Here is a 28,000-nt window from a genome sequence, read left to right as displayed (position 1 = left end):
AGTTCATACTTTCTTTTGACATCAAAGCCGTCCTCTATACATGTTTAATGTTGCGTTATACTACCGAATTTACTTTTAAAAAAGAAATTCCCGGAGACTCATGGTGTGAATGCTTGGGTCATGAATCTATGCGCTCGTCACTTGCTTCAAAATCCTACACAGTAGGAAGCTACAGCCCTATGAATCGATTGCCTATCCTAGACAACAACGTGAAGCTGAAATGGAGCAATCAGTTGGTTCACTGCAGGAACAGGCATTAAAAAGGAAAGAGCGGCTTAAAGCATTAAGAGGTCGACAACTTCAAGTGAGTATCAACCAAAAACAGTTTGTCTGTGCTGTAAATAGTCCTGAAATAGGAACTAGCCTTAGCTACTACTAGTTTGTTTTAATGACGTCAGAATGCTAGCTTTGGCTAGCACAGTAACGTTAGCCAACATTTGACTTGCTAGGTAATATTTCATTTCATTTAGATGTACGTTCATACTGGATTGATTTCAGTCTCATATTCGACAAGAACGTATTATCTAGAAAGCTAGTTAGCTCGCCTTTAGAAACTCTTAATTAGTTGTCGTCTATGAATGGGCTAACGTTATTTAGTGATCTGTAGAAGTTAAAAACAAACTAGCTTTAAGTTGTTGTATGCTAGCTTACCAAACTAATGGTAAGAAATTATGTTGACTATTATGCATTTTGGCATCAATGTGTTCATGGTCAGCCTCATCACACGTTTGCTTTGTAACTCTAAGAGAACTACTTTATGTGACGGGTACTCTCTTGGGATGATCGTATGGTGGTCCAGCATTGCTAGAATTAAACGTATCTCCCATTTACAAAAGCGAGGTACCCTGGGTCCTCTAACTACATGATGTCACCTACCACGTGAAGAATCTTGCCAACTTTCTGGCCTCTGCCTAAAACAGTTAAGCGTCTATATGTTTGATTGGCTGAGGTGCAAAGTTCATAGACTGCTTGGTGAGGCACTTTTCAATGATCACACTCCTCCACTTGCCTTTATCTTTTGTACCAGTAACCATTTTGATAAAACATTATTCTTTCCCTCAGGCACCAATGTACTGTATATTCCTGATTTTTGTATAACCATTGTTTACAATTTCAGACAATTTCCACTGTAGGCTTCATAAATTACCCATTTAGTGATAAATATCTCTTTATATATATATATAAACCCTATACTGGTAACTCGTCCCATTTGATCTTCTGTAGTCTATCTGTATGACTGAGCACAGCCAACACAAGTAAAGTTCACTGTACAGTGCCCACCAGGAAGACCTGTCCTGTTGTTTACACTGGTCTTTTATCCCACTACTGCCCTAATCCTATGACCTCCAAACTACATGTGCTTGGAGAGGAAATCTTGTTCCAAGGGCATGCAAGCCCCAGTTTTGGAAGCTAGATTTGGGTCTCCATCCCAAATGGCACCACTGTCTGAATAGTGCACTGCTTATGGTCGGGGCTCTGTTCAAACATAGCTCACTATATAGTGTATAGGGTGCCATTTGGGACGTGTTGGAAAAATGTCCTTCAGTGTGTTTGGCAAAGCCAGCCAGAAACGGTGTTGTTGAACAACACCAGTGGGCTTGGTTCAGAGCTTGATAAAAGCTGTTGACATTCCATCGGCATATGATTGTTTTCCGGGTGTTGTACTGTACTTGGAGAATGAGCCCGTTTTTGGGGATGATTGTTCTAGCAGCTGGACAGGAAGCCTCTCCAGGAAAATGCAGAGCTGGGAGGGGTCCTAGGTAGGTCTCTTTGTTGTACTTTCTGACTTTGGTCACGTTTTGCTTAAGCACATCTTTTAAGCCCACATACCAATTAAGACCACTTTCATCCTTAGATTTTGCATAGAGCTAAGCCTATTATGAATGTATACATGGTGCATTTACTGATAATGAAAGCAATGAAGAACACTGTAAAAATCCTCAGAGACTTTTGGCGCGGACCTTAGGGCTGCAACCGTGCTCCGAACTTGCGGTATGTATTACGGTTCCAGGCTTGCAGTTCCATACGTATTCCTGTACAGGTCAAAATTGTATTGTCAACAGTTAATGGAGATTTTTATTTTTTTTTCTTAATTTAAGATGAGCTACATTTTATTCAAGAGGTATTCAACATAGTATAATTTGCTATTGCTATTTAGAAAAATATTTGTACGTATATTTCAGTGTTAAGATTTTTTGCTTAGTCCGAACCATGTAAAACTGTCCCCGACCGTTATTCCTCCTCCATCAAACATTCACGGTTGGCACGACTCATTTGGGCAGTTAGCGTAATCCTGGCATCTGCCAAACCCATATCTGTCTGCCGGTGAGGTGTGACTCATCACTCCAGAGAACACATTTCCACTGCTCCACTGTACAGCGTGGTGCTGCACATGATCCTCTTAGGCTTGTTTTGGGCTAATAGGCCATAGAAACCCATTCCACGAAGCCTTTGACAGCCCTTGTTTTTGTGCTGACATTGCTTCCATAGTGTGTTTGGAACTCGGTAGTGAGTTTTGCTACTGAGGACAGAAGAGTTTATGCATTATGCACTTCAGCAGTCCAGTACGGTTGGTCTGTGTGGCCTGCCAGTTCATGGCTGAGCTGTTGTTGCTCTTAGACGATTTCACTTCACAATAACAGCCCTTTAGTCGACTGCGGCAGCTCTATAGAAATGTGAAAAACAGACTTTTTAGAAAGGTGACATCTTATGACCGTGCCACATTAAAAGTTACTGAGCTCTTCAGTATGGGCCATTCTACTGCCGATGTTTGTCTACCGAGATTGCATGGCTGTGTGCACAATTTAATTCACCTATCACTAATGGGTGCGGCTGAAATGGCAGAATCCACAGATTTTTGAAGGGGTGTCCACATACATTTGGGCATGTGGTGTGTCTGGGGGAAGGGCAATGGAGACAAAAAACATAGGACTAATTCAGTTAGGACTAGTATCTCTGTGTTCTCGCTCTCTCTGTCTCTTTCTCAGAAACTGATGAAATGGACGTAACCTTTGAAATCTAGTTTGTGCTATGTTTTATTAACGAATTGTGTGACCTGAATTCTAAAATCCTCAGGTTGCGCCTTTTGTACTACATATTGTGTTGTGCAATTAATGAATCACAATAGACGATAGACAACTGAGAGATGAAAGTGCGCATCAGTCCCAAGTAAATGATGCTCAGAGTCACAATGCATCCGTCACATGAGTCATCAAGGTCTGTGTGTAATTGCTGTTGGCCTATTTTGTGTAATTGAAACTCATATATCTGTTTAAAACTCACAGTCATTTCCGAAGTGAAGTGTCTTAGCTCTTTGTCAGGCCAGCAAAAGGCCCAACTCAAACAGAATAACATGCAGTATTTTCCACTATCTGCATAATTCATTAAATACCATTTTATGGTACATATTTCTACGTCATACATTAAGCCGGCGCATTGACTCTGTGGGTTGACAGGGAAGAGATGGAGATGATGGAGAGCCTGACTGTAAGAAGGACCGGGCAGAGGAGGAAGCTGAAGAGGAGCGACACAGGTTAGTTCATTCTCGTTTTGTCTCTGTATTCCAGCTCTTTGCATTTGATACATTGACTATTGGGTTAAAGTGCAGACTGACATTTGGAACGTTTTGTACATTGTCTACCCATGGAAGAGGCCAACAGTATTTGGGCAGTTCAGCATTATGGACAATGTATTAGTCGGGTTTAGTGCTTTGTTTTGTATCCTTTGCTTGTATCCTATGATGAATAGACCTGAAGTCTATGGAACGTTGACATCACCAGACGCTGAGTATCTTTCTTGATGATGTAATGCCAGGCCTGTACTGCAGATGTCTTTTTCTCTCCGTCTTGCTTTCAGTCTTCAGCATGTTGAAGGTTGATGTTCCATTCAGATCAGGTGATTGACTTGGTCAGTAAAGGGCTTCACATTTGGAAATAAAACTCCTAGGAAGATATGTCGTTGTTTTGGGTCATTGTCCTGCTGCCTGATGAAGCATCATCCAATAAGTTTAGAGGCATTTTGTTTCTGTGACCGAGTAAGCAGAGCCGCCCAAGAAGAGCGAATGTCTCTTACTGAGTGACTACCCATTGTTAAATAGCATAGTGGTTAGAGATGCAGACTGTCATATGGGCGACCAGCGTTTGATCCTTGCCTTGGACAGGACAAAGTATGCATTAGGATTTGTTCAGGATAGATAAGAAGTTCGCTAGCTACAAGCTTCAGTAGCTACGTTATAGTAACTGTTTCCGTTTATACTGCAACTATTTCTGGTGGATTTATGTTCGCATTTGTGCATGCTTTTTGGGGTAATATATACAACAACCCTTTGCGCAGTAAAACAGGAGGGGTTTCCACGTGAAAAAGTCAGTTATAATCGCCTATATAAATAGTTGTTGTAACCATGTCATTCATTAATGAAAGAAAAATTGACATTGTTTTGCCATGAAATAAAATAGCTTTGGTAGTGTAAAGTTAATCTTTAGTCTCGCTAGCAATTGCTTAATTCTCATGACTATTCCAAGTAGGGATGTGCATTGGACCATCTTTTATTATCCGAATAGTGTTGTTATTCGAATAGTATTCAGTTAAACGAAATACATGTTTTTAAAAACTACTAATAACTCATGAGCGCTACTACATAACGCGCTACATATGCCATTTGCTTAACTTGCCGTTTTCTGCACTCTCAACCGGCTTTCGATTCCACAGCTGAACTTTACTCAGCGTTTTATGGCCAAATATATTTTCCGGAGGTAACACTAATTCAGTAAATATATTCCATCTTCCCTTGAATTAGTTGACTTTCATCCACTTGTTTACAATAGTCTAAGTTTATATATAACGTCATTCTGACCATAGGCGTCGATTTATGTTTTCCTCCGTGGGTGCTCATAGGCGCACGCCATTTATATATATACACACCTATATATACCTATATAAACACGCTACGCACACCTATTAATTTACTTATTAATAAAGCCGTAAAGTAGATCTTTCAAAATGTACCACTTATCACAAATACAGGATTGGAGATGAAAAGTTTAACTGACACGTAGGCCTAACCGCGATCAGTTCGTGGGAAATTAATGTTTTGCGCTATTATCTAAGATAATAGAGATCAACACTTTGGATGGCCAGTTCTTTACCTTTTCCACACTTTCCTCTTCTCATTGTCAAACAGGTTGCAGGTTCATCTTCATATCAGTCTAATACTTTGTTCCAGAAATGTTCAGGCTTTTTTGGGCTGTTCCGTTTGATTGACTGAAACTAGTGGTTTCAGTCAATCAAATTTATTTGTAAAACCCTTTTTAGCTCAGCAGTTGTCACAAAGTGCTATTTACAAAACACCCAGCCTACATCTTGTGGTGTGTCCTTTGCTGGTGTACTTCTCTGTGTGCGGTTGTCTATAACACATCAATTCCTAACTCCTCGACTGTTCCTGGTCTTATGAACTGTTAGTTTTTATTTCTTCTTTACCATTGATAGTTTTCTTCAGTTATCCACCACAGTGCTCTTTCTCTGTGTACTAGATCCTTTGCTATTGCTGAGCTCACCAGATCTTGCTTTCTTCTCAGTGCACCAAACAGTTGACTGTGACACTTGTAATGGTTTGGCCATGTCTGCAATGTATATGTGGACCTATCTGCCTCATAATTACCGGCTTCAATTGTATTGATCCGTCTTTCGCCTTCATGTTTTCGGACTCAAGCAACAGGCTCCAAATGCAAAACCAAAATTCAAGACTGGACTTGGCATACAAAAGACAGCTGTCAGTAATCAACCAGGAAGCCGTTTGTCTGTGTACGATTGGTAACCTACAATGAGGAGACTGATTACAAAATGTGGGTTATCCAATGGATGGAAACACCCCCTAGTTAAAGGTGACTGTCTGTATTTATCCCCATAGTCATTGTATGTATTGGAAATAACAAAATTGGGACGGGAGAAAATCGGGGTAAAAGAGAAAATGATAGACTAAACTAGGATTTCCTTGATATATATAAAATGTTTGCAATAGAATCTGCATAATGAATGCATCCCAGATCTCCTGTGTTTACTGCAGTTTAGAGTACAGCCCTGTGCTAAAAGATGGTAAAATACCTTGCTGCTTACTGCTTTCCATTTCAGATGCATGAAAAAGAACAGGGCTGTCTGTATTACAGAAGACTTTCCATTGTTTATGTTTAACACTAGCCCAGAACTAGCACTCAGGGACACTCCCTCTCACGGGGATGGAGGTTGGCTTGCTCTGTGTTTCATTTTCTGTGTCCCAAAGAAGAACCTTATTGCCTGTTTAGAACGCTGTTTTTGTCAAGAGCTTGTGGAGAGAATGGATTAGTGCTGGTTGTGTTTTGAACCTTCATTGCAAATGCTTTAATACACTTTATATTGGAAAGAGTTGTCCGAGTGCGATGTTTTATGACCAGCTGTACAGTTATTGCAATTGCATTGAAGCTGAAATTCAAAAACATAGGGACCGATGAGGAAAATGACATGATGTCCTCAAGAAATCTTCCTGTTCCTTTTAAAGGGATCGGGTAGATAATCCAAGTGGTATTGTTTATATTATCCTGTCAGCAGTGCAAGGCCAATTGGCCAAACTCTGAAGTCCTTGATGTATTTTTGGTCTCATAAGGTCGGCTGGGTTAACGGATAAATGAGATTTGAGATTCCTCTCTGTGAGGCAGAGGTTTGTTGGTAGGGGAACTCGTACAAAAAACATTCACTAACTTTACTGTAAGTTCCCCTGGATAAGGTCCTTTAAGTGACTTGAATGTAAGTAGACGGACCTAGATGGAGTTGGATTGATTGGTCTGGGTTGAGACAGAGTGGACCGTGGCACAATGTTCCAGCCTGTATCCATACATGGCATTCGCTTGGCCTTCGGTGAACTGCAGGCTTTGATGGATGCCTCCCCGACATGCCCTTTGCTCCATCTTCTCCGGCTGTTCTGGCTTACGCCACAGCCCGGTCCAGAGCCACGCTGAGGTCACTGCCGCGACAACGCTGTCCACCAAGCCCAGGAGGAATCCTTAATCAAAAATCAATCAGTGGCTGTATCTCAATTTGAAACTCTCTTCTTGTAAAATAGTCCACTACTTCTATGCAGGCTAAAGTATTTCTCTGAACTATATAGGCAATAGGGTACTATTGGACACACCCCCGTTCTCCATTCAGGGTTATTGTTTAGGTTTTGTCGTGTCTTTGGGCCCAACCTGCTCTAAAAATGTGCCCTTCAGTACCACGTAGGAAAACCGACCCGGTTCCTCAGCTGCTATGGCAGCCATCTTTGAGACCCACGAAGCAGGTGGATCATTCAAATGAGAATCTGTGTTCAGCAGAATAAAGGGAGGCCTTATTCCCTGGACTGTTGGTGGGTGGGGTAGGGTGGGGTGGGGACTCCTGAAACACAAGACGTGCAGCTGCGTTTGCTTTAGGACTGTTGACTGCCTTCTCTCCTCATACAGCCCCCCCGCCACCCCCCGCCACCCCGCAGCTGATTGGAGGAAAACATTTGGCTTCACCGCCACCTCCTGGTTGGTCCATGTGTGCCTGGGCATCCTTGTTACTAACTACTGTTTCCTGCCACGTTTGCACCATGTACACCGCCTGTATTTAGCAACATGTTCTGTCTAAACCAAGGTTCTGTCTCTGCCCACTGTGCAGAGAGCTGAAGCTGAGGAACTACACCCCGGAGGACGAGGAGTTGCGGGTGAGGCAGGTGCCAAAGGCCAAGCCAGCTTCCGGTAAGTACTCCCATCAGCAAAGTCTGGGTAAAGGAAGATCAGGCTGGGGTGATATTTTCCAGGGTGTGATGACCACCCTTTTTGCGGCTGTGCTTTCTGCATGCTTTGTGACAGCGTAGGGTGTCTGGAGATGAGCAGCCTCAGAGGAAGTGATCTGGGTGATGTTTATTAGAGAAAAGGCAGGTCCAACAGTGTGTGGTAGCTGTGTGGAGTGTGTGATTAGTCTGTAGGGATGCCAGTCTGAGTCATCAGCCTTTTCTTTCAGTGGAGGAGAAAGTGAAGGACCAGCTAGAGGCAGCCAACCCTGAACCTGTCATTGAGGAGGTGGTAAGTACCGATGTTTTTATTCACAGACTGGCAAGCTGGCTCCGTCCTAGTAGAATTTAACTTAGAATAGTGATGTCTCGTGCTTTTAATGAAGCGGAATGTGATGATTTTTGACTCATCTCCATTCCCTCCCCAGGACTTGGCCAATCTCGCACCCAGGAAACCTGACTGGTATGAAATGGATCATTTGTGTCGTAATGTATTTACTTGGTGACGTCTTGCTACCATGTTGTGGCCTAATGTTGTGTTTTTTGAATGAAGGGATTTGAAGAGGGACGTGGCAAAAAAGCTTGAGAAGCTTGAAAGGAGAACGCAGAAAGCCATTGCTGAACTTATCCGTGAGTAAATGAACTGAATTGAATATGAGAAAATAATGTTTGCTGTGTGGTTATATAAGGCTGATCTGCCAAACTGCTGTAATGGGCTAATTGCTCTGTGGATTCCAGATTCCATGGAGGTTTGAATTTATGATGACATCATTGACGTGATTCCTCTGACCTATATTCTCAGAGAGATTTTGGCTTTGGCTGACATTCCCAGCACCCAAGGGCTAAATTCAGTCTAAATTCTGGAATTACTGGAAGAAAAAGACTAGCCAGTCTTTCCTAGCTTTGATATCAGTGTCTTTAGCTAACATACCTCCTGGTGTACTGCTGCTGTGTCGAAGAGACTGGTCTTGAAATATGAGCATTCTTTCAGTAATGAGGTTGAGAACAGAAGATTGGATCCTGATTGGATAACCCTGACAACTATCACAAATAACAATGATTATGTATCTCCAATGTCTCTATCTACAGAACATGTTGGTGTTCTGTTGCTAAACAACTGTTGTTTTTATTAAGATTAAATTGGTCTGTCCAAAGTTGCTAGCTTGTAGCATTTCTATTTTAATCACATATGTTTGTGATACGGGCAGTTACTTAAATGGCCCCAGGAACGAATCAGCATCTGTTGGCCAATGTTTGTATTTTTGTTAGAGTTCTGAGTGATACAGAGTGATGAAGTGGCTGAACTTAAAACACATAATATGCACTTGACATTTTTTTTCTAAAACAAAAGAGGGTGATTTGGCTTGACAGCATAATGTCCTACTAACCACAAACAAAGGGGACTATTTCCAGGGCTTTCAAAAGAAGGCCAATTGAGAACAGACGGAGAGGAATACTTAGGAAGTGACTGCTGCTAAAGCCATTGTGGCAGATCCCTGTGTGGTCGTGGAGACTTCTGTTACACTTGATGGAACACCTCATCCAATAAGGAGACACTCCTCAATATCAGACTGATACAGCGACGGTAGCTCTGGACTGGTCTCAGACCGCAGGGAAACTCACTGCTGTTAACTGAGTATCCTGACTGTGGTCACTAAATGTCCCATGGCACTTTTGTCAGACTAGGGGTGTTATTCCAGGTGCTACATTTCCAATCTGCCCCTCATTGATTCCCATCTCCCCCTGTTACATTTCCCCAGGTTGTTTCTAGAAAAAAGGTTCTCAACTTATAAAATATGGGTGAAATAATTGTAAAATGGAGAAGATTCTATATAACTTTGTTTTGGTGCATATTAATACCTTTGTGAAATGTACATATTCTGTAGAAATTAGAAGTGTGTTTGTGTCTTTCTCCAGGTGACCGTCTAAAAGGCAGTGAGGAGGAGCTGGCTGGAGTAGTGGGCGCCATCGGAGTGTCCGCAGAAGGAGACTCTGACTGAACCCTCACCCCAGAAACGCCACATAGCCACCCTGGATCTGACCCCACCAATGCATATGGTCCTGTTCTGTACAGCTCAGTGTTTGTTGTGGGAATCAGAAACTTAGGGGTTCATTCCCTGCAAATGCTGTTTGAAGTGTAGTGCGTTGACTAAGGAATGCTAATCCTTGCAGGAGTCCCAGATGTCATCCTGGTCATTGAAAACAATATCCTGCAAACATATGACTGTCAAAGAGGATTTAACTTTGAATTCTGTGTATTGTGTACTGTTTTAAGGATGTTTTGTGTCATCGTATACTTTATGTATGAGTGTCATTTTCATGATCATTTTCCAGTAAAATTATTTGGATTCTTCCAACGGTTTTTGACAGGACATCTTTCCTTTTTGAGATTCTTTGTATCTAAAATTGTGTGCAAGCAATGACACCAAACATGTTCCCAAAATTGTATTTCATATTTATTCAAACTCCAATGTAAACCGAGTGTTAGCCAATCAGAGTGTAAAGGGACCCAGTCTACTTTAACAGTTACTAGAACAGGAAATGTTCCTTGCTACTCTATTGAATCAAAAGTAGGTATAAATCCAACAGCTGAACTTCATTATCAACCAGAGGTACAACAAACTAAGATGATAAAACGGATCACAATCAGCTGAAACGTTTTTTGGTATGATGTCGCTAGGTACACATCTAAAGCACATGGATTGGCCTGAAAAGCAGAAAACCATTCTCAGCCCACCAGTCCCTAAAAAAAATTGTCATCCCAGACCAAAGGAGGCTATTGCACACATCACATTGGGTATTACCTATTGTCCACATGGCTAGCTACTTCACGTCATTTGCGATGTAATCAGCGCCAGGTCTAGACTTTTGGGTGCCCTAAGCAAAATTTGGGTCCCCTCTCCCATAGCAGTCAGAGGCCCCCTATTGGTCGGGGGGCCTAAGCAACCACTTATGTCACTTATGCCTAGAACCGGCTCTGGATGTAACCACGCCTTACTCCCTACTGAATGGTTCTGCCCTGGGAACGCCTAGACAACTCACGTTGTAGCCCTGAACTAGCTCACATGAACTAGCCCCCGATTACCTTATTAAAAGCCAGGGAGAACACTCACAAACAGCGTTTTCCAACTGGGCACTAACATTTTAACATCGCCATGTGATGGCAGTCTGCAAAGCCTTAGCTCTGGTCCAGGGCATTCACATGCAAGTTGCTGAGACTATCCTGGACTAGAGCTGGTATAGCTCATCACTAACACAAGACTCTACTCCTACAAACAATCTTTTTATGTACTATGTTTTAATTAAGCGTCTTATATATATATATAGCTAGATAATTAATACTACAGGAAAAAGAATAGCACTAAAGTGTCAACTGTGGCGCTCATCTCTTCGCAAAACCTATTCTGTTATAAAGCAACGTCTAAGCAGTGACAGTGGGTGGAAATTACATTCAAACCTGGGTTGTGTTCAATATTACATCTTGGCAAAACATTGTTGCACTGCATAACAAACACAAGCCTTGGAAAGGTGCAGGTTGCACCACAGTTTGAGTTCTTCCCATCCAGTGCCAAGGAAACATGACACTGTTGGGGAAAAACTCAACTAGCAAACAACATTTATCATGGTTCAAGTAGGAAGTACCAAAGGTAGCCGTTGGTGAGGCAGAGGTTGTCTTGGCACTCACCAAAGGTTTTGTCTTGGGTAGTATATTGTTCATGTTTCAAACTGGTGCTTTGGTTCCTGGTGCACAGGAACCTGCAAGTAATAACTGTGGTTTGCCTCTAGTATCCTGTGCATGCGGTCATTAAAAACTCAGTGCATCATGCAGTTTACTGATGGACCAGGGCTGTGAGACAGCAGATCGTACTCATCCTCTCACTCTGTATCCTGAATGTTAAGTTACACCCTTATTCCAAAGTGGATTACATATATTTTCGCAATTAGGATTCGACATAGTTGACACTGCATGTCAGAGCAAAAATCATGATGTCTAAGAAATTGTCCGTAGAACTCCGAGACAGGATTGTGTTTTTGGTACCTTCTGCAGCATTGAAGATCCCAAAGAACACTGGGCTCCATCATTCTTAAATGGAATAAGTTTGGATTAACCAAGAATCTTCTCAGAGCTGGCCGCCCGACCAAGCTGAGCAATCAGGAGAAGGGTCTTGGTCGGGGAGGTGACCAAGAATCTGATGGTCACTCTGGCAGAGCTCCAGAGATCATGTTTCGAGATGAGAGAACCTTCCAGGACAACCATCTCCCGCTGAGAGTCCTTAGATGCCTTTTGGCAAACTCCAACCAAGCTGTCATGTGCCTTTTACTGAGTAGGTCTGAGGACTCTCAGCGGGCTCTTCTTCCTGATTGCTCGGTTTGGCTGGGAGGCCAGCTCTGGGAAGGTTGGTGGTTTTAAAATTCACACATTTAAGAATAATGGAGGCCACTGTGTTCCTTCAATGCTGCAGATATTTTTTGGCACCTTTCCCCAGATCTGTGACTCGACACAATCCTCTCTCGGTGCTCTGAGGACAATTTATTTTGAACCTCATGGATTGGTTTCTGCTCTGACAGACACTGTCAACTGTGGGACCTTATAAAGACAGGTGTGTGCCTTTACAAATTATGACCAATCAGTTGAATTTACCACAAGTGAACATCTCAAGGAAGATCAATGGACACAGGATGCACCGCTCAATACCAATATAAACGTTTTTTTTTTTATTCATTTGAATAATTTTACCTAGATGTCCAAAAATCGATATATGTTATATTTCAAAACATTAGAAAAATGTCTAAACACCTGTCTTTGTTTTGTCATTATGCTGTACTATGTGAAGATTGATGAGGGAAAGAATACTTTTTTTTAAATTTCAGAATAAGGTTGTAACTTAAAACGTAGACTTTCTGCTACCCAACAGGAGTCCACTTTGTCTTTCAGGTGCCATTTAGGACAACATTGTGACAAAGACCCTCAAAGTCAGTGCCTTTTCTGAGGACAGATTTAGACTGTTCAGGAGGATGTAATGTAACAAAACATTTAACAGACACTGACATAAACAGACGCGTCAGATTATCTATTACGTTCTCAATGCTTCATCTCACCGAATACACCCAGGCTAGCTTTGGTACTGACCGACTGGACAAAGCAGTTGTTGGTTTTGTTTATATATTCGTTTGGTTATGACTGTGTTGTCCGTTGAGTCCACAGAGTCATGTTTGTCCCCTGTTTACAGTAAGTTGGACGATTTCAGGAAGTAGTAGAGTTTTTAGTCACAATGATGGCTTCCTCCTCCTCTTTCTATCTTCCTGGCTGCAGGGCCCAGCTCCACCTTACACACCCTCTCAGCAAACTTCAGAGAGCACATGGTTTCTCCCACGTTGCTCTCAAGAGCTGAGACCTGGTGGCAAGAACAGCAGGATCAGAGAAAAGAAACACGGACGGGCTTGTTCCCAAAATGGCGTCATATTCCCATTATGGAACACAACTTTTGACCAGTGTCTATAGAAACCACTGTAGAATCGCTGTGTATTTGACAACTGTCTGTTGTGTGTGTGCCGACCTCCCACAGGGCAGCTGGGCACCTTATTTGGGGAGGACATGCTTCAGGCTAGTTCATACTTTGTCTATCTGTAGACAACTACAATGCGACAAGAGCCGCTGGTCAAAACGACGTTTAACACTGCCATAGTCAAGTATCATGCAGTATCCTGTACTGCACATACTAGCAATATATGAATAAACATTAACTGATAAGCAAACACTGTTAGATACGCAGGAGGCATTCTTCTGTTTCTGTAGTGCGAAACCGCTGGAGTTACAAGTAGTGACCCTAGACAGGATGTTAGTCTGGTAGGAAATATTCAACAACATAATCAGTGTTTACCTGCACCACCATGGCTGTCTTGTTACCCTTGCCCAGTGAGTCCTGCAGTAGGTACGTGAGGCGACTGTTCCTGAAGGGAATGTGTTTCTCCTTCCCCCTGAGGGCCTGGATGACGTCTCCCAGAGCCAGCAGGGAGCGGTTGATGTTCTGGGCCTCCTTTAGCCTCTCGCCCTCCGCACCGGACTTCCACACACGCTCAGAGCCGGCCAGGTCCACCAGGTTCAGCTTGCCTATAGAGAGCATCTAGATCATCTGCTGACCGACATAGACTGATCAACGGAACCTGGGACCAGGTGGGCTTTTATCTAGATATTTGTGTAGGATTAAACCCATTTGAGATGAATCTTTTCATTTCCTGCTCCTGCACACACAGGCTGTGGTCTGGATTAGAGGCACACTGGTCTTTCTGCAAAAACTCTCCTCTATCCTTCCACAGTTTTCAGTCAAATAAACCATAAAACTGCATGAAAGAAATATTGAATATCCAGTATACTGGGATTGGCGGTGTAATCCTATACTGCAGAACCAAAGGCTTCCAAAAACAGGGTTTATGAGGTTTTATGAAGACTGAACAGATTTATTATGTAATGGTATTTGAGGTTTGTGTGTGTGTATCGGCGGTACCTGTGGTTTTGGCACCGCTGGCCAGGTCTGTACCGAGGACTGTGATCATGAGAAGGGCGTGGGATCGAGAGCTGTGCTGGTTCATCTGGGTCCCAAAGGTGATCCTGTTACGACGCGCCTGGGCCAGAAGCTGCAAAGGATGAGGGACATCCTAAACAATTAGCTACAGGAAACGTGGACGCCGCACATACTCAACAACATGACGATATGTGATAACAGATCCTCACTCAGTCACAGGGTTGTGGGTTTGAGTCCCCCATTGTGCCAGTGTGAAAGTATTAGCTTCTGTAAGTAAATCCGCTGAGTGGCTCAAATTTCAATGCGCAAGCCATGTTCCTTTTACAGTTAATTAACCATATGGGTTCTGATGGAAAAATTCAGACAGACACGTGAAAATGATCTGAGGAATCGGTCTGCCCTCACTAAGTCAGAATGGCCCATAGAGCAGGAACCTCTCCTGATGGCGGAGTGTTCCTGGATGGGTCTAGAGAATCAAACGTCTCCTCACTTTCTTGATGTGCTGGAAGCTCTTGACCTCGATGACCCTGAGTCCAGGGACATGCAGCTGACCTGTCCCATCTGGGTTGATCTTAATGTCCAGCTTCTCTCCGTCCTTACTCAGCAGGTCCCTGGACAACCAATGGGAAGACAGATGAGAGTATGAGAATGATCCCTTTTATTATTATTATTATACTCAGTGTTCAACTTGCACTTAGTCCAGGAACTAACAGCCTCTGTACAATGGGCTAATTTTAACGCAGAGTTGAGTATATACCTGGGCTCAGAGAATAAAGCATTTGAAGACCATCACGCCCTTCTGAAACCTGTGTAAACGTCAATACCTGAGCACCTCGTTGTAGATCTCCACAGAGCTGACGCTGACAGCGTAGGTCCACATGTCCTTCCTGTCCTCTATCTCACTGAACAGATGTTTCAGAGCACGCTGGTTGATTCCTGGGTCCTCTGTGCTGCCCTGGATACAACACAATGCAGAGATTTTAATCAGACAATTTTAAATGCAGCCATGGTCATCATTTTAATGTGTTATGTTACCATTACATATTATGGTAACACTTTACATGGCGATAAAAGCTTAATCTGCTCTCCAGGATTTGTGACATAGACCACACAATGGTCAATCCACAACCCTGGCATTGCCAGTGCCAAACACTGTCAACCCTAAATATTACACAAACCACCGTAATAAAACATCCTCCTTTTTTTAAAATTATCATATAGTACCAAATCCATGACAAAAAAAACCGGCTCAGGGACGTTGTTTAGGCACATGGATGTTGTTTCGGCTCATGGATGTTGTTTCGGCTCATGGATGTTGTTTCGGCTCATGGATGTTGTTTCGGCTCATGGATGTTGTTTCGGCTCATGGATGTTGGGCTGGAGTGTAGCTTCAATAGCACTGTTCCATTACACATAGTTGGGGAGCGTGACGACGTACCTCCATGGTGTAGGTCTTCCCAGAGCCAGTCTGTCCATAGGCAAAGATGCAGACGTGGTATCCATCTATGCAGGAGGTCACAAGGGGCTCAATCTCCTGGAACACCTGAAGCACAATGGAGAGACGACAGTCACCGTCTCTGCTGTTTTCGAAGTACACCGGAGAAACTGGATTACAGGCTTTGAGCCAACATGGCTTCCAGGTAAATTGATCGTAAAGCGACAGCGCTGTGCCTTATTATAGTATTCCCTTCAGCCTGTACCTCTTCCTGAGTGGCCTGAGGATGGAAGACTCGGTCCAGTTCAAAGTTGTGGCTGCGGCCCTTCCCTTTCAGCACAGAGAGAGCTGATTCGTTGTTGGGGTCTGTGGTCACCACCACTGATTGTCCCTCCTCGTGTTGGTCCTCCTTCAGGACTGGCTTTACACGGCACAGTACACGGATGTTGCCTAGCAATAATTGCAGTCAAATTATTTCATTCGGAATAAACTGAAAAGGATTCCTCCTCCCATTTATTTTCGCAGGTTCTAGACTTTCTTTTCGCTATACAGTACCTTTGAGTTCGACTAGCTGCTCGTGGTACTTTCTGCGCAGTGCAACCTCCTTCCTGTACTTCTCTAGAAGATCCTTGTTGGCCTCTGACATTTCACTCATAGCTGCCGATATCTACAGAGACAGACCAATGCTAAACAATAAATGCATGCCATACTCTTTCAACTTAAATGTTCCATCTTTATATTTGTTCTATGTTTTTTATTTTTTATTTTGTATTGATCTGCTGTCAATGTGTCACAGGATTAAATGGATAGATCAGTGCTTGTTAATCCAGCAGTCGTGTTCTGTCTGACCTGTTTCTTGGCATCAGTAATGGCTGCCCCGTAGAAGTCTGAGAAGTTGCGGACCTGACTCCTCAGACTTGCGTAATCTGTCTTCATGGAGCGCAGGGTCGATGGAAGAGCTGTCAGACGTTTCTGCAGATCTATCGTCGGTCACGCATCACACATCACACGCCCGGCACAGACAGACACCGATAACAGCCCCCGAGAGGAAGAGGGAGAGAGAGAGGAAGAGGGAGCAGGAGACATTGGGAGTGAGTGAGTGTGTGAGAGACAGAGACAAAGAGAATAAAACTGTCACACCTTGCTCCATGGTGATTAAGATGCACAATGTAATTTATGAATCAAGAGCCGTTCCAAACTGAGCATATTTGTGCTGTGGCGCCTGTCCTCTGCAGGGTGCTTCAGATGGGACTCACTAAAGAACTGGTCCTGCAGGCTCTGGAAATGTTCTACGGAGCAGCTGGCAGCAGCCCTCACGGCCTCCTCCTTCTTTTCCTCCAGGTGGCCTATCTCCTTCAGCAGCTCCTCACGCAGTACACTGATCTCCCGCTCGTACGCTGCAATCTGGGAGAGGCCAAATCAGATTCAGATGATTGGGTTCATGTCAACTATGGCTTTTGTAAAAAAAAAAATTTGCCTGAAGAAATACAATGGGAAATAGACAGAATCTTACATAACTTTGTAGGAGGTTAGGGTATTATACTGTGGTTTCTATGCATACTTTTATGTCAAAATAAGCTTATTAGTGTAATACAGTTCTCCGAAATGTCATTTTCTTTCATTAATGTCACAGTAAAATTAACTTATTTCTGAGGACATTCAACCAATAAGACAGTTGCTTTTTATTGGATCTCACCTTGTGCTGCAGATTACAGCTAAATTCATCTGACTTCCTGATGTGCTCCTCCAGATTTCTGCATTTCTCATTCTGACTGGTCAGTTTCTCAGACAGCTGCTCATTTCTCTCTCTGGCCTCAGCCAACTGCCTTAATGTTGATGGTGACTCCACCTCCACAGTCTGAGTGACAATCTGTGCGAAAAATAAAACGTTAGAACCGTTCAATGTATTCAACAAGACCCGTCGTCATTTCAGTCGTCATTACAAGCAATCAGAAATCTGCTGTGTTCAATGTCTTGGGTATTCAAGATGTCTCTAGTACACTAATCCAACCTTGACGTGTGGCTCTTTGCCCCTCTCTTTCTCCAGCTCCAGCTGTAATTCCGTCACTCTCTCCTCTCTTCTCCTCAGCTCCTCTCCTTTCCTCCACTCACTTTGCTCACTCTGACGCTCCAGGCGGGACAGCTGATCTGCCCGCTGCTGAAGGGACATCTCCAGCTGCTGTACCCGACTGCGTAGGTTCTCATTCTCCTGCAGGGGGAGACAAAGAACATTGTTAGAGAACACGCAAACAGTTTCTATAGAACAGGCTGAAGCCAATAGACGGGTTCCATAGAACAGACAGACGCAAATACACAGGTTCTCTAGAAGCAGAAAAACTCCTGAATGGAGCACCCTTTGGATGTGTGTAAACTAGCCTTTTACTGTCATGAATCCCACCCATGTAATTGTATCTGGTATGTCCAACAGGGCACGAGACAGGCCACAGTGGTGCAACTGGATCTCACCTTGATGAGCACCGAGCTGGACTGGGAGGGGATGACAGATAACTGCTGCAAGAGGCCCTGGGTGACGGTCAGACTCTGTTTCAGACTGTCGTTCTCCGCTGAGAGGCATACAACCCGCTTCTCAGAGTCTGTAGCTCCCTGAGGAGAATCAGAATGAAGTCCAGTTGATGAATGTGTTTTATCATAGCCAAGCGTGATGAGAAGTTTCCAACACATTTTCGCACGATGAAAAGGTTATATCGCAGTTGAGCATATAAAGCACGGTCCCACAATATTGCCTTTTTTTATTCCCTTACAAGTGTGATTTCCCTCTAGGTTTGAAACCAACGCCGTGAATCGCATCTTAATGCTGACACACTATCACACTGCACCATTCTGTCTCGTTCTCTGTCCGTCTGTCTGTCTGTATCACCAGGGAAAGAACATGTACTTACAGAGTCAGTTCTTAGTCTGGACAACTCCTCCTCACGCTCCTCGATGCAGCTCTTCAGCTCATCGATCTGGGGAGGAACGATAAAAGGTTTTTATAGACTTGTTCTTATGGATAGAAATGGAACAACATCCCTCCAATCTAAAGTGTTTGAGTTTGGACAAGTGTTTTTGTACTGCATACGTGTACGAAGCCCCCACAAACAGAATCAGTGATGTAACCCCAACAGGATTGTTCATCCCCCAAAATGTAAAATATGTGTCTGTGTATGTGTGTGTGTGTGTGTGTGTGTGTGTCTGTGTGTGTTTGCTTCTGTGCACATGCTGCTCTTGTCTATGTGTGTGTGTACCTGCTGCTGAAAGGCCTGTGTTCGTGAGTTCCGGTCCAGTTCCCTCTGCTCCAGTTGTGTGTGGAGGAGTCGTAGTTCTCCTCTGAGTTGGCTCTTCTCTCCCTGTAGGCCATACAGAGACTCTACCAACCTGTGAAGCCCAGCTCCGGACCCGGGGCCATCAACACCACACACACCTATAGATTATAACACATCAATATTAGTCCCATCAACACCACACACACCTATAGATTATAACACCTCAATATTAGTCCCATCAACACCACACACACCTATAGATTATAACACCTCAATATTAGTCCCATCAACACCACACACACCTATAGATTATAACACCTCAATATTAGTCCCATCAACACCACACACACCTATAGATTATAACACCTCAATATTAGTCCCATCAACACCACACACACCTATAGATTATAACACCTCAATATTAGTCCCATCAACACCACACACACCTATAGATTATAACACCTCAATATTAGTCCCATCAACACCACACACACCTATAGATTATAACACCTCAATATTAGTCCCATCAACACCACACACACCTATAGATTATAACACCTCAATATTAGTCCCATCAACACCACACACACATATAGATTATAACACCTCAATATTAGTCCCATCAACACCACACACACCTATAGACAATAACACCTCAATATTAGTCCCATCAACACCACACACACCTATAGATTATAACACCTCAATATTAGTCCCATCAACACCACACACACCTATAGATTATAACACCTCAATATTAGTCCCATCAACACCACACACACCTATAGATTATAACACCTCAATATTAGTCCCATCAACACCACACACACCTATAGATTATAACACCTAAATATTAGTCCCATCAACACCACACACACCTATAGATTATAACACCTCAATATTAGTACCATCAACACCACACACACCTATAGATTATAACACCTCAATATTAGTCCCATCAACACCACACACACCTATAGACAATAACACCTCAATATTAGTCCCATCAACACCACACACACATATAGATAATAACACCTCAATATTAGTCCCATCAACACCACACACACCTATAGATTATAACACCTCAATATTAGTCCCATCAACACCACACACACCTATAGATTATAACACCTCAATATTAGTCCCATCAACACCACACACGCCTATAGACAATAACACCTCAATATTAGTCCCATCAACACCACACACGCCTATAGACAATAACACCTCAATATTAGTCCTATCAACACCACACATGCCTTTAGACAATAACACCTCAATATTAGTCCCATCAACACCACACACACCTATAGACAATAACACCTCAATATTAGTCCCATCAACACCACACACGTCTATAGACAATAACACCTCAATATTAGTCCCATCAACACCACACACGCCTATAGACAATAACACCTCAATATTAGTCCCATCAACACCACACACGCCTATAGACAATAACACCTCAATATTAGTCCCATCAACACCACACACACATACAGACAATAACACCTCAATATTAGTCCCATCAACACCACACACACCTATAGACAATAACACCTCAATATTAGTCCCATCAACACCACACACGCCTATAGACAATAACACCTCAATATTTGTACCATCAACACCACAAACACCTACATAAAATAACACCTCAATATTAGCACCATCAACACCACACACACCTATAGATTATAACACCTCAATATTAGTCCCATCAACACCACACACGCCTATAGACAATAACACCTCAATATTAGTCCCATCAACACCACACACACCTACATAAAATAACACCTCAATATTAGCACCATCAACACCACACACACCTATAGATTATAACACCTCAATATTAGTCCCATCAACACCACACATGTCTATAGACAATAACACCTCAATATTAGTCCCATCAACACCACACACGCCTATAGACAATAACACCTCAATATTAGTCCCATCAACACCACACACACATACAGACAATAACACCTCAATATTAGTACCATCAACACCACACACGCCTATAGACAATAACACTTCAATATTAGTACCATCAACAACACACACACCTACAGACAATAACACCTCAATATTAATACCATAAACACCACAAACACCTACAGAAAATAACACCTCAATATTAGTACCATCAACAACACACACACCTATAGATTATAACACCTCAATATTAGTACCATCAACACCACACACACCTACAGACAATAACACCTCAGAATTAGCACCATCAAAACCACAAACACCTACAGACAATAACACCTCAGAATTAGCACCATCAAAACCACAAACACCTACAGACAATAACACCTCAATATTAGCACCATCAACATCACACACACCTACAGACAATAACACCTCAGAATTAGCACCATCAACACCACACACACCTACAGACGATAACACCTCAATATTTGTACCATCAACACCACACACGCCTATAGACAATAACACCTCAATATTAGTACCATCAACACCACACACGCCTATAGACAATAACACCTCAATATTAGTACCATCAACACCACACACACCTATAGACAATAACACCTCAATATTAGTACCATCAACACCACACACGCCTATAGACAATAACACCTCAATATTAGTACCATCAACACCACACACACCTATAGACAATAACACCTCAATATTAGTACCATCAACACCACACACACCTACAGACAATAACACCTCAATATTAGTACCATCAACACCACACACACCTATAGACAATAACACCTCAGTATTTGTACCATTAACACCACAAACATCTACAGACAATAACACCTTAATAACCTATTCCCTAGTCCTAAAACTAACACTAACCCTAATGCTAGCCCTGAACCTAATCTCCGTAGCCTAACTTTTTGCTTAAACATAACCAAGGCCAAACCGGTAATGTGTAAACCTGAAAGTATGTCCTATTAGTCTTTATCTGAACCTACTGTAAGTGGAAACCAGCCAAAAAACCTTGGAGGGACTAGTTTGTCAGGTTTTACTGTATTTGTGGGGTAAACTGTCGTCACATATCGGTACCCTATACAACACTTCACTTTAAACTGCTTCATCAAAAAAATTATATAACAGACGCAAAAAACAATAAATGTGTCTCTAACACCATTCTTTTAGAATTCACTGTGTATAGCGTGGTGGGTTGCATCCCAAATTGCACTACTTCTGACCTGGGTGCAAAGGGACTAGTATAGTACATTAGGCAGTGTAGTCAGGGTCACACTGTAACCTTTCCATTTCATCCCACATTTCTTCCCTGTGGGTCAAAATGGGGTTAGCTGTGCACATCTGCCTCATCCACACGCCAACAGCCTGTCCCCCTCCCTCACTCCCCCTGTCCCCTCTTCATTCCCCTGTCCCTCCCTCACTCCCCCTGTCCCTCCCTCACTCCCCCTGTTTCTCCCTCACTCCCTCTGTCCCCTCTTCACTCCCCCTGTTTCTCCCTCACTCCCTCTGTCCCCTCTTCACTCCCCCTGTCCCTCCCTCACTCCCCCTGTCCCTCCCTCACTCCCTCTGCCCCCTCTTCACTCACCCTGTCCCTCCCTCACTCCCCCTGTCCCTCCCTCACTCCCCCTGTCCCTCCCTCACTCCCTCTGTCCCCTCTTCACTCCCCCTGTCCCTCCCTCACTCCCCCTGCCCCCTCAACATCCTAAAAACACAGCCACTCACGTGTCCTGTTTGTGCCTGTAAAGGTGGATGACTCACTCCTTTTATGTCCTCAGGTTAAAACCTTCAGAAAGTCCAACACAAGGGGAGAACAGGAACATATCCCAAATGACACCCTTTCCCCTATCATACAGGGCACCACTGATGACACGTCTTGTTCAAAAGAAGTGCACAGTGAAGGGACTAGGGTTCAATTTGGGAGGCGGTGCAACGTGCCCGTAGCGTTTTAATCAGTTTCCTCCTTTTGCATGATTTATAGTGTTCCCTCTCTGTCTGTCTGGATAGCTTTTGAGTCTGTTTCCTGAGCTCCACAACACTAATCAGCCAGGCAGCCCCTCCACTGTTTAGGGAGAGGAGACTGAGGATTGGTGTGGGTAGAGCTGGTCATGGGGGGGTGAAGGAGAAGCGGGAGATGAGAAGGGAGGGGGGGGGGGGGAATTAACTGAAGTTGTTTTGCAACCTTAAAGTAGAAGGAAGTAGCCTAGTACTTGTATGACAAAAAAAAATTTTCTTCACATTCCACTGTGGTACAAAACAGACTTTGTAAATCTTCAAACACATCTGATTAGATCTTGTGGAACAACATCTTCAAGTGCCCATTCAACAAGCAGCGGCCCAGTACTAGAACTCTTTCATGGCACCTCGTTTTCAGCACCTCAGGGTGTAGGTGTCTTCTGCTCAACCAACCAAACAAACAGGCTTTCCTCGCCTTCATCACCGTGACACACAGTCGGCGCTCCAAATCATCCCCTTCACAGCGCACTACTTTTGACCCTGTAATAGGGTGTCATTCGGGACACAGACGCAGTAGTTGTAGGCAGCACCTCGGAGACGCGAGGAGCTCTTTTGCTCGAACCTGCAGAAAACAACCTGGCAATGTGTTCTTGTCTCTACCAGAACCATAACACTGGGAACCGTGGGAAGTTCTCCCCCCTCCTGTCTCTGTTCTGGGGTTATTTATACCTAGCACAGGCACACGTGGAGATCTAGTATCTAGCATGTGCTCAAGGCTTGTAAGTGCTCTGCTCCCTGTGGAGGCTGGAAAAAGAAAGCAGCACTTACAGAAATAGTTAATTCATTACTAAAAGTAACTTGGAGAAGAACCATGGACTCCCACCCTCCCACCCTCCCCCCAGGGATCCCTGTCTCAAACGCTGTCTACTGCGTAATGAGAGGTAATACCCGAGATCTTCCCCCAAGACACACATAAAGGCACCTTTTTGTGGTTTACCAAGTGCCATATTTCTACGGGGCTATCAGCGTACCTGAGCGACTTTAGCACAGCACCACAAAGTCAGGCGTCATCCGTGGAGTTGGGCTCCTGTTGTCATCCTTCATCTCTAACTCGACTTGATTTAACACACCAACAGACAGCAGATTGAACCAAATGTCCCCAAAAACCCTGCTATGCACCTCTTGCCCCTCTGTCCTCCCTCCGTTCCTAGCCTCCCTACTCCCCCCTCCCTCTCACCATCGCTCCCCGGGCTGTGTTGTTGAGTGCTGATTGCCTCCTCTAGGCTGTCAATGACACTGTTCTTGTCCCGGAGCCGCTGCCGGTACGATGCCCTTAGGGCCTTCATCTGGCGTCGGTGCTGGGCCCGGTGCCTCTTCAGCTGGACCCGGTACCGGTCCGCCTGCTGCTGCAGCTGCTGGAGGTGGGAGTACTGCTCCAGAAAAGTCAGCAAGTGGGACATCACGGCCACCAAGGGAGGCTCTGGCGTCAACTGCAGAATGGTCAAACGAAACATGTCAATACTGCTGTGGCCAGCGTCGCAGTGGTTGGACTGAAGTGATATTCTCACCTACTTTAACTCCTGGAGAGTGAAATATGGATTAAGATTTTTTTTATAGATTCTTTAATGATTTAGGTCCTTTAATTTCTATATACTTTCTGTCTACAGCAGCTTTGGTCATTGATTTGGATTTTCGCCCTCCCATAAGAGCCATGTCTGTATATAGAAATTAAAGGCAGCGGCTGGAAAGAAACAGAAAACTCTGCAAGTGGGACACTCCACAGCCACCAGAGATTCAACTAGACTATGAGGAAATGTAGGTTTATGAAGCTGTTGTTACTGATGATGCATCAGTTCTAACCAGTTCTGACCAGTTATTATACGCCACAAAGGTAGACTGTGGACTGCACCCAAAGGAAGGTGGGCTTAGATACATTACTTCTAACAAGGCCAGTGTTCGGTACATAAAGTATACTCAATAACGTTTTATTCACTTTACACTTTTGTATTTTGTTGCATTTGAGAGATATAAAACAAAATAAGCCTTTTGTGACACCATCTACTCCATATATAATGTGTATACGATAAACAACAAGGCATGCACCGGAAAGTTTTTTTTATGTACAGTGTTTTGACATCACTATGGAAAATAGCACAAAACAGACAGTGTATGAAATGAAACACGTGTGGCCCGGAATACTACTGCCATTGTCATATAGGGCACTGCTTTTGACCAGACCTAATGCATGTAGGCTGCTCTTTAGAGAATACGGTGCCAACCGGACACAGGGTTTGATGTGTAGCTGAAGATTACCTTTCCTGCTGTCTCCAGCTGTACCTGGGCCTCCCTCCTCTTCTCGTTCTCCTGTTTAAAGGACAGGAATGCACCCAGAGGAGTGCACGCTGGGATATCTGGAACCTGACGTCCTCCACCACCATCACAGTCACCTTCTTCATCACTCATGGACAGGCTGTCACTGTCACTGCTACTGCCTGGAAGAAAATAGATTTGATAGATTTTATTGTGAAATTAATTTACACAGCTCACATCATCCAGACTTGGCATTTAAATCTCTATAAGAAATATCCATCCATACCAAAATAGCAACGATCATCACTGTAACTAAGCCGTTTACAGGTAAGAGAAGACACCAAATGAAGCTTCTATTTCCCCCCCAAAGAATTATAGTGAAGCGGCACTCACTAGAGTCGCTCAGCCTGCTGAGCCTTCCCTTTCTCTTCATCCTGGGGGTGTGGCCATTGTTCTTTCTTTTTGTTTCCATGGAAACACGGCCTGGCTCCTGATCACGGCAACAGACGGGCAGAGAGCAGAAACAGGCATTTTTCACTACTAAATATTTACATCCAACAGACAGGATATCCACATGACAGACTGCAATGTTACCCTCGGCCATGACACTGTAAACCGGTATGCACCTCTGTTACCCGCTATGCACCTCTGTTACCCACTATGCACCTCTATTACCCGCTATGCACCTCTGTTACATGCTATGCACCACTGTTACTCGCTATGCACCTCTGTTATCCGCTATGCACCTCTGTTACATGCTATGCACCTCTGTTACCCGCTATGCACCTCTGTTACCCGCTATGCACCACTGTTACCCGCTATGCCCCTCTGTTACCCACTATGCACCTCTGTTACCCGCTATGCACCACTGTTACCCGCTATGCCCCTCTGTTACCCGCTATGCACCTCTGTTACCCGCTATGCATCTCTGTTACCCGCTATGCACCTCTGTTACATGCTATGCACCACTGTTACTCGCTATGCACCTCTGTTACCCGCTATGCACCTCTGTTACATGCTATGCACCACTGTTACATGCTATGCACCACTGTTACCCGCTATGCACCACAGTTACCCGCTATGCACCACTGTTACACGCTATCCACCTCTATTACCCGCTATGCACCTCTGTTACATGCTATGCACCACTGTTACTCGCTATGCACCTCTGTTACCCGCTATCCCCCTCTGTTATCCGCTATGCATGCATGTCGCTGCAGCCATACAGTGACATCAATGCATTATCCCATAGGGGAGACAACATGTGTACATAAATATCTCTGGGGCTTGTTAGCGGGCTGTCATCCTCCGACGAGACAAAGGAGCCCCATGGGGCCGTAGATCACTAGACACACTGGGGCTGAACCAGATTGGCCACCCCACCCTCTACACTTCATAGTGAACCACTTTCCACCAGGACCCTACTGTGTGCACTATATGGGAATAGGGTGCCATTTGGGAGGCATCCTGTGACCAGACCAGACTCACCGCTGAGGCAGCTCCATGCTTCGCAGCTTCCAGGACCTCCTCCTCCTCCTTCTTGAAGACAGTATAGAAGATGTAGACGAGCAGGGAGTAGAAGGCATACATCTCTCTCCTTGTCCCCTCTGGGACTCACTGTGACGGCAGCGCTAGGGAACCGGGCGGTCGGTGTCAATAACCAACACCTTGGCTTCCTCTGCGGAATGAAACAGAGGCAGAGAAGAAAAGGAGAGACAAGACGGACAGAGTAAAAATAATTAAAATGCCAGTCATCAGCCCTTCATTCTTGATAAAGAAATCAATACTCAGCATAGAACCTTTGACTTCCACAACCACTCTCAGATCACCACAGATCTTTCAAACTAGATCTGGCGCATTATGTTTGGTCTCTCCTCAAAGGTCATCCCTGTCTTCCCATTCTTCAACACCTTTGTGATCTGAAACACCCCTGCATCTCCCCTCCATCCCTCCGAAACATCTTTGTTCTCCTCCTTACCCGCTACTCTGTGGTCTTCTTTTCACGGTCCATTCCAACACTCGGTGTTCCCGTGAGGCATTCCATTCCTCCTGGTCTTCTCTGTGTTGTCAGTGCGGAACCCTCCTCCCCTCCGTGCTGCCTCCCCCACAATGTAGCCACATCAGCAGCCTCCTCGCACTGAGCAGCAGCTCTTGTGTGTGTCTCTCTTTTCCTTCTCCTCCCTCCCTCCCTCTCTCTCTCTCTCTCTCTCCCCATCCATCCATCCACAGGCTGCAGATGCAGTGGGCATGCTCAGTAGAGCTCCCTCACCACTCTCTGCAGCGGTGAAGCGGCAGGCTGAAGTGGAGATTGATTCTGTAGACAGCTTTTTGTAGGCAGTGTTTTGAACCGCCAATACCTCAACATTTCAGTGAACAAATTAATTAAGCGATGCCAATATGCAAAGGTATTGTAATTAATGGCAGAAAGTAAGATCAAATTTAAGAATCTACTAATTAATACTACACAAAACACATACAAAGCTAAAGCAACACAATGTAAATAAAGACATTAGTAATTTACGTCAGGGCTTATTTAGGCTTGGCTATGCTGAGTTGGAGACTTGTAAATCTGCAGAAAAACAAAGTCTTGTAAATGCTGAGACTGGGGCTCTGCTAGCCAGGAGGAATGACTGCATCCACTCAGCGTCTCCAATACTGGCTTGACCACGCTCTGAGAAGAATGAACGCATCCAACCAAACATCTACAATCAAACACATTTATTAAGAATTCATTCAGGAAAGTAAATCA

At 44.0% G+C, this 28,000-nt stretch overlaps 2 protein-coding genes across 2 annotated transcripts; one reads left to right on the top strand and one right to left on the bottom strand.

The window, feature by feature from the left end:
• ccdc12 (coiled-coil domain containing 12) lies at nt 1–10,142 on the top strand. Its single transcript, XM_010884430.4, has 7 exons — nt 1–304; nt 3,456–3,532; nt 7,666–7,745; nt 8,011–8,072; nt 8,209–8,243; nt 8,334–8,410; nt 9,698–10,142. Exons 1-7 carry the CDS (start codon nt 221–223, stop codon nt 9,778–9,780), a joined length of 498 nt encoding a protein of 165 aa, XP_010882732.1. The 5' UTR covers nt 1–220; the 3' UTR covers nt 9,781–10,142.
• Nucleotides 10,143–12,548: 2,406 nt separating this feature from the next.
• si:ch211-257p13.3 (kinesin-like protein KIFC3) lies at nt 12,549–27,412 on the bottom strand. Its single transcript, XM_010884431.4, has 20 exons — nt 27,230–27,412; nt 26,740–26,929; nt 25,645–25,741; nt 25,255–25,433; nt 24,179–24,431; nt 18,985–19,160; nt 18,640–18,705; nt 18,206–18,343; nt 17,751–17,948; nt 17,436–17,609; nt 16,996–17,143; nt 16,589–16,719; nt 16,295–16,406; nt 16,005–16,189; nt 15,743–15,847; nt 15,129–15,259; nt 14,795–14,915; nt 14,287–14,416; nt 13,663–13,892; nt 12,549–13,176 (listed from the first exon to the last, which is right to left on the bottom strand). The coding sequence occupies exons 2-20, from the start codon at nt 26,839–26,841 to the stop codon at nt 13,045–13,047; spliced, it is 2,808 nt and encodes a 935-aa protein (XP_010882733.2). The 5' UTR covers nt 26,842–26,929; nt 27,230–27,412; the 3' UTR covers nt 12,549–13,044.
• Nucleotides 27,413–28,000: the final 588 nt, after the last annotated feature.

This window comes from Esox lucius, chromosome 20 (genome assembly GCF_011004845.1).
Source record: "Esox lucius isolate fEsoLuc1 chromosome 20, fEsoLuc1.pri, whole genome shotgun sequence".
Taxonomy (NCBI): domain Eukaryota; kingdom Metazoa; phylum Chordata; class Actinopteri; order Esociformes; family Esocidae; genus Esox; species Esox lucius.
Note: the sequence above shows the minus strand (reverse complement) of the source record. Positions and strands in the feature narration are given on the sequence as shown.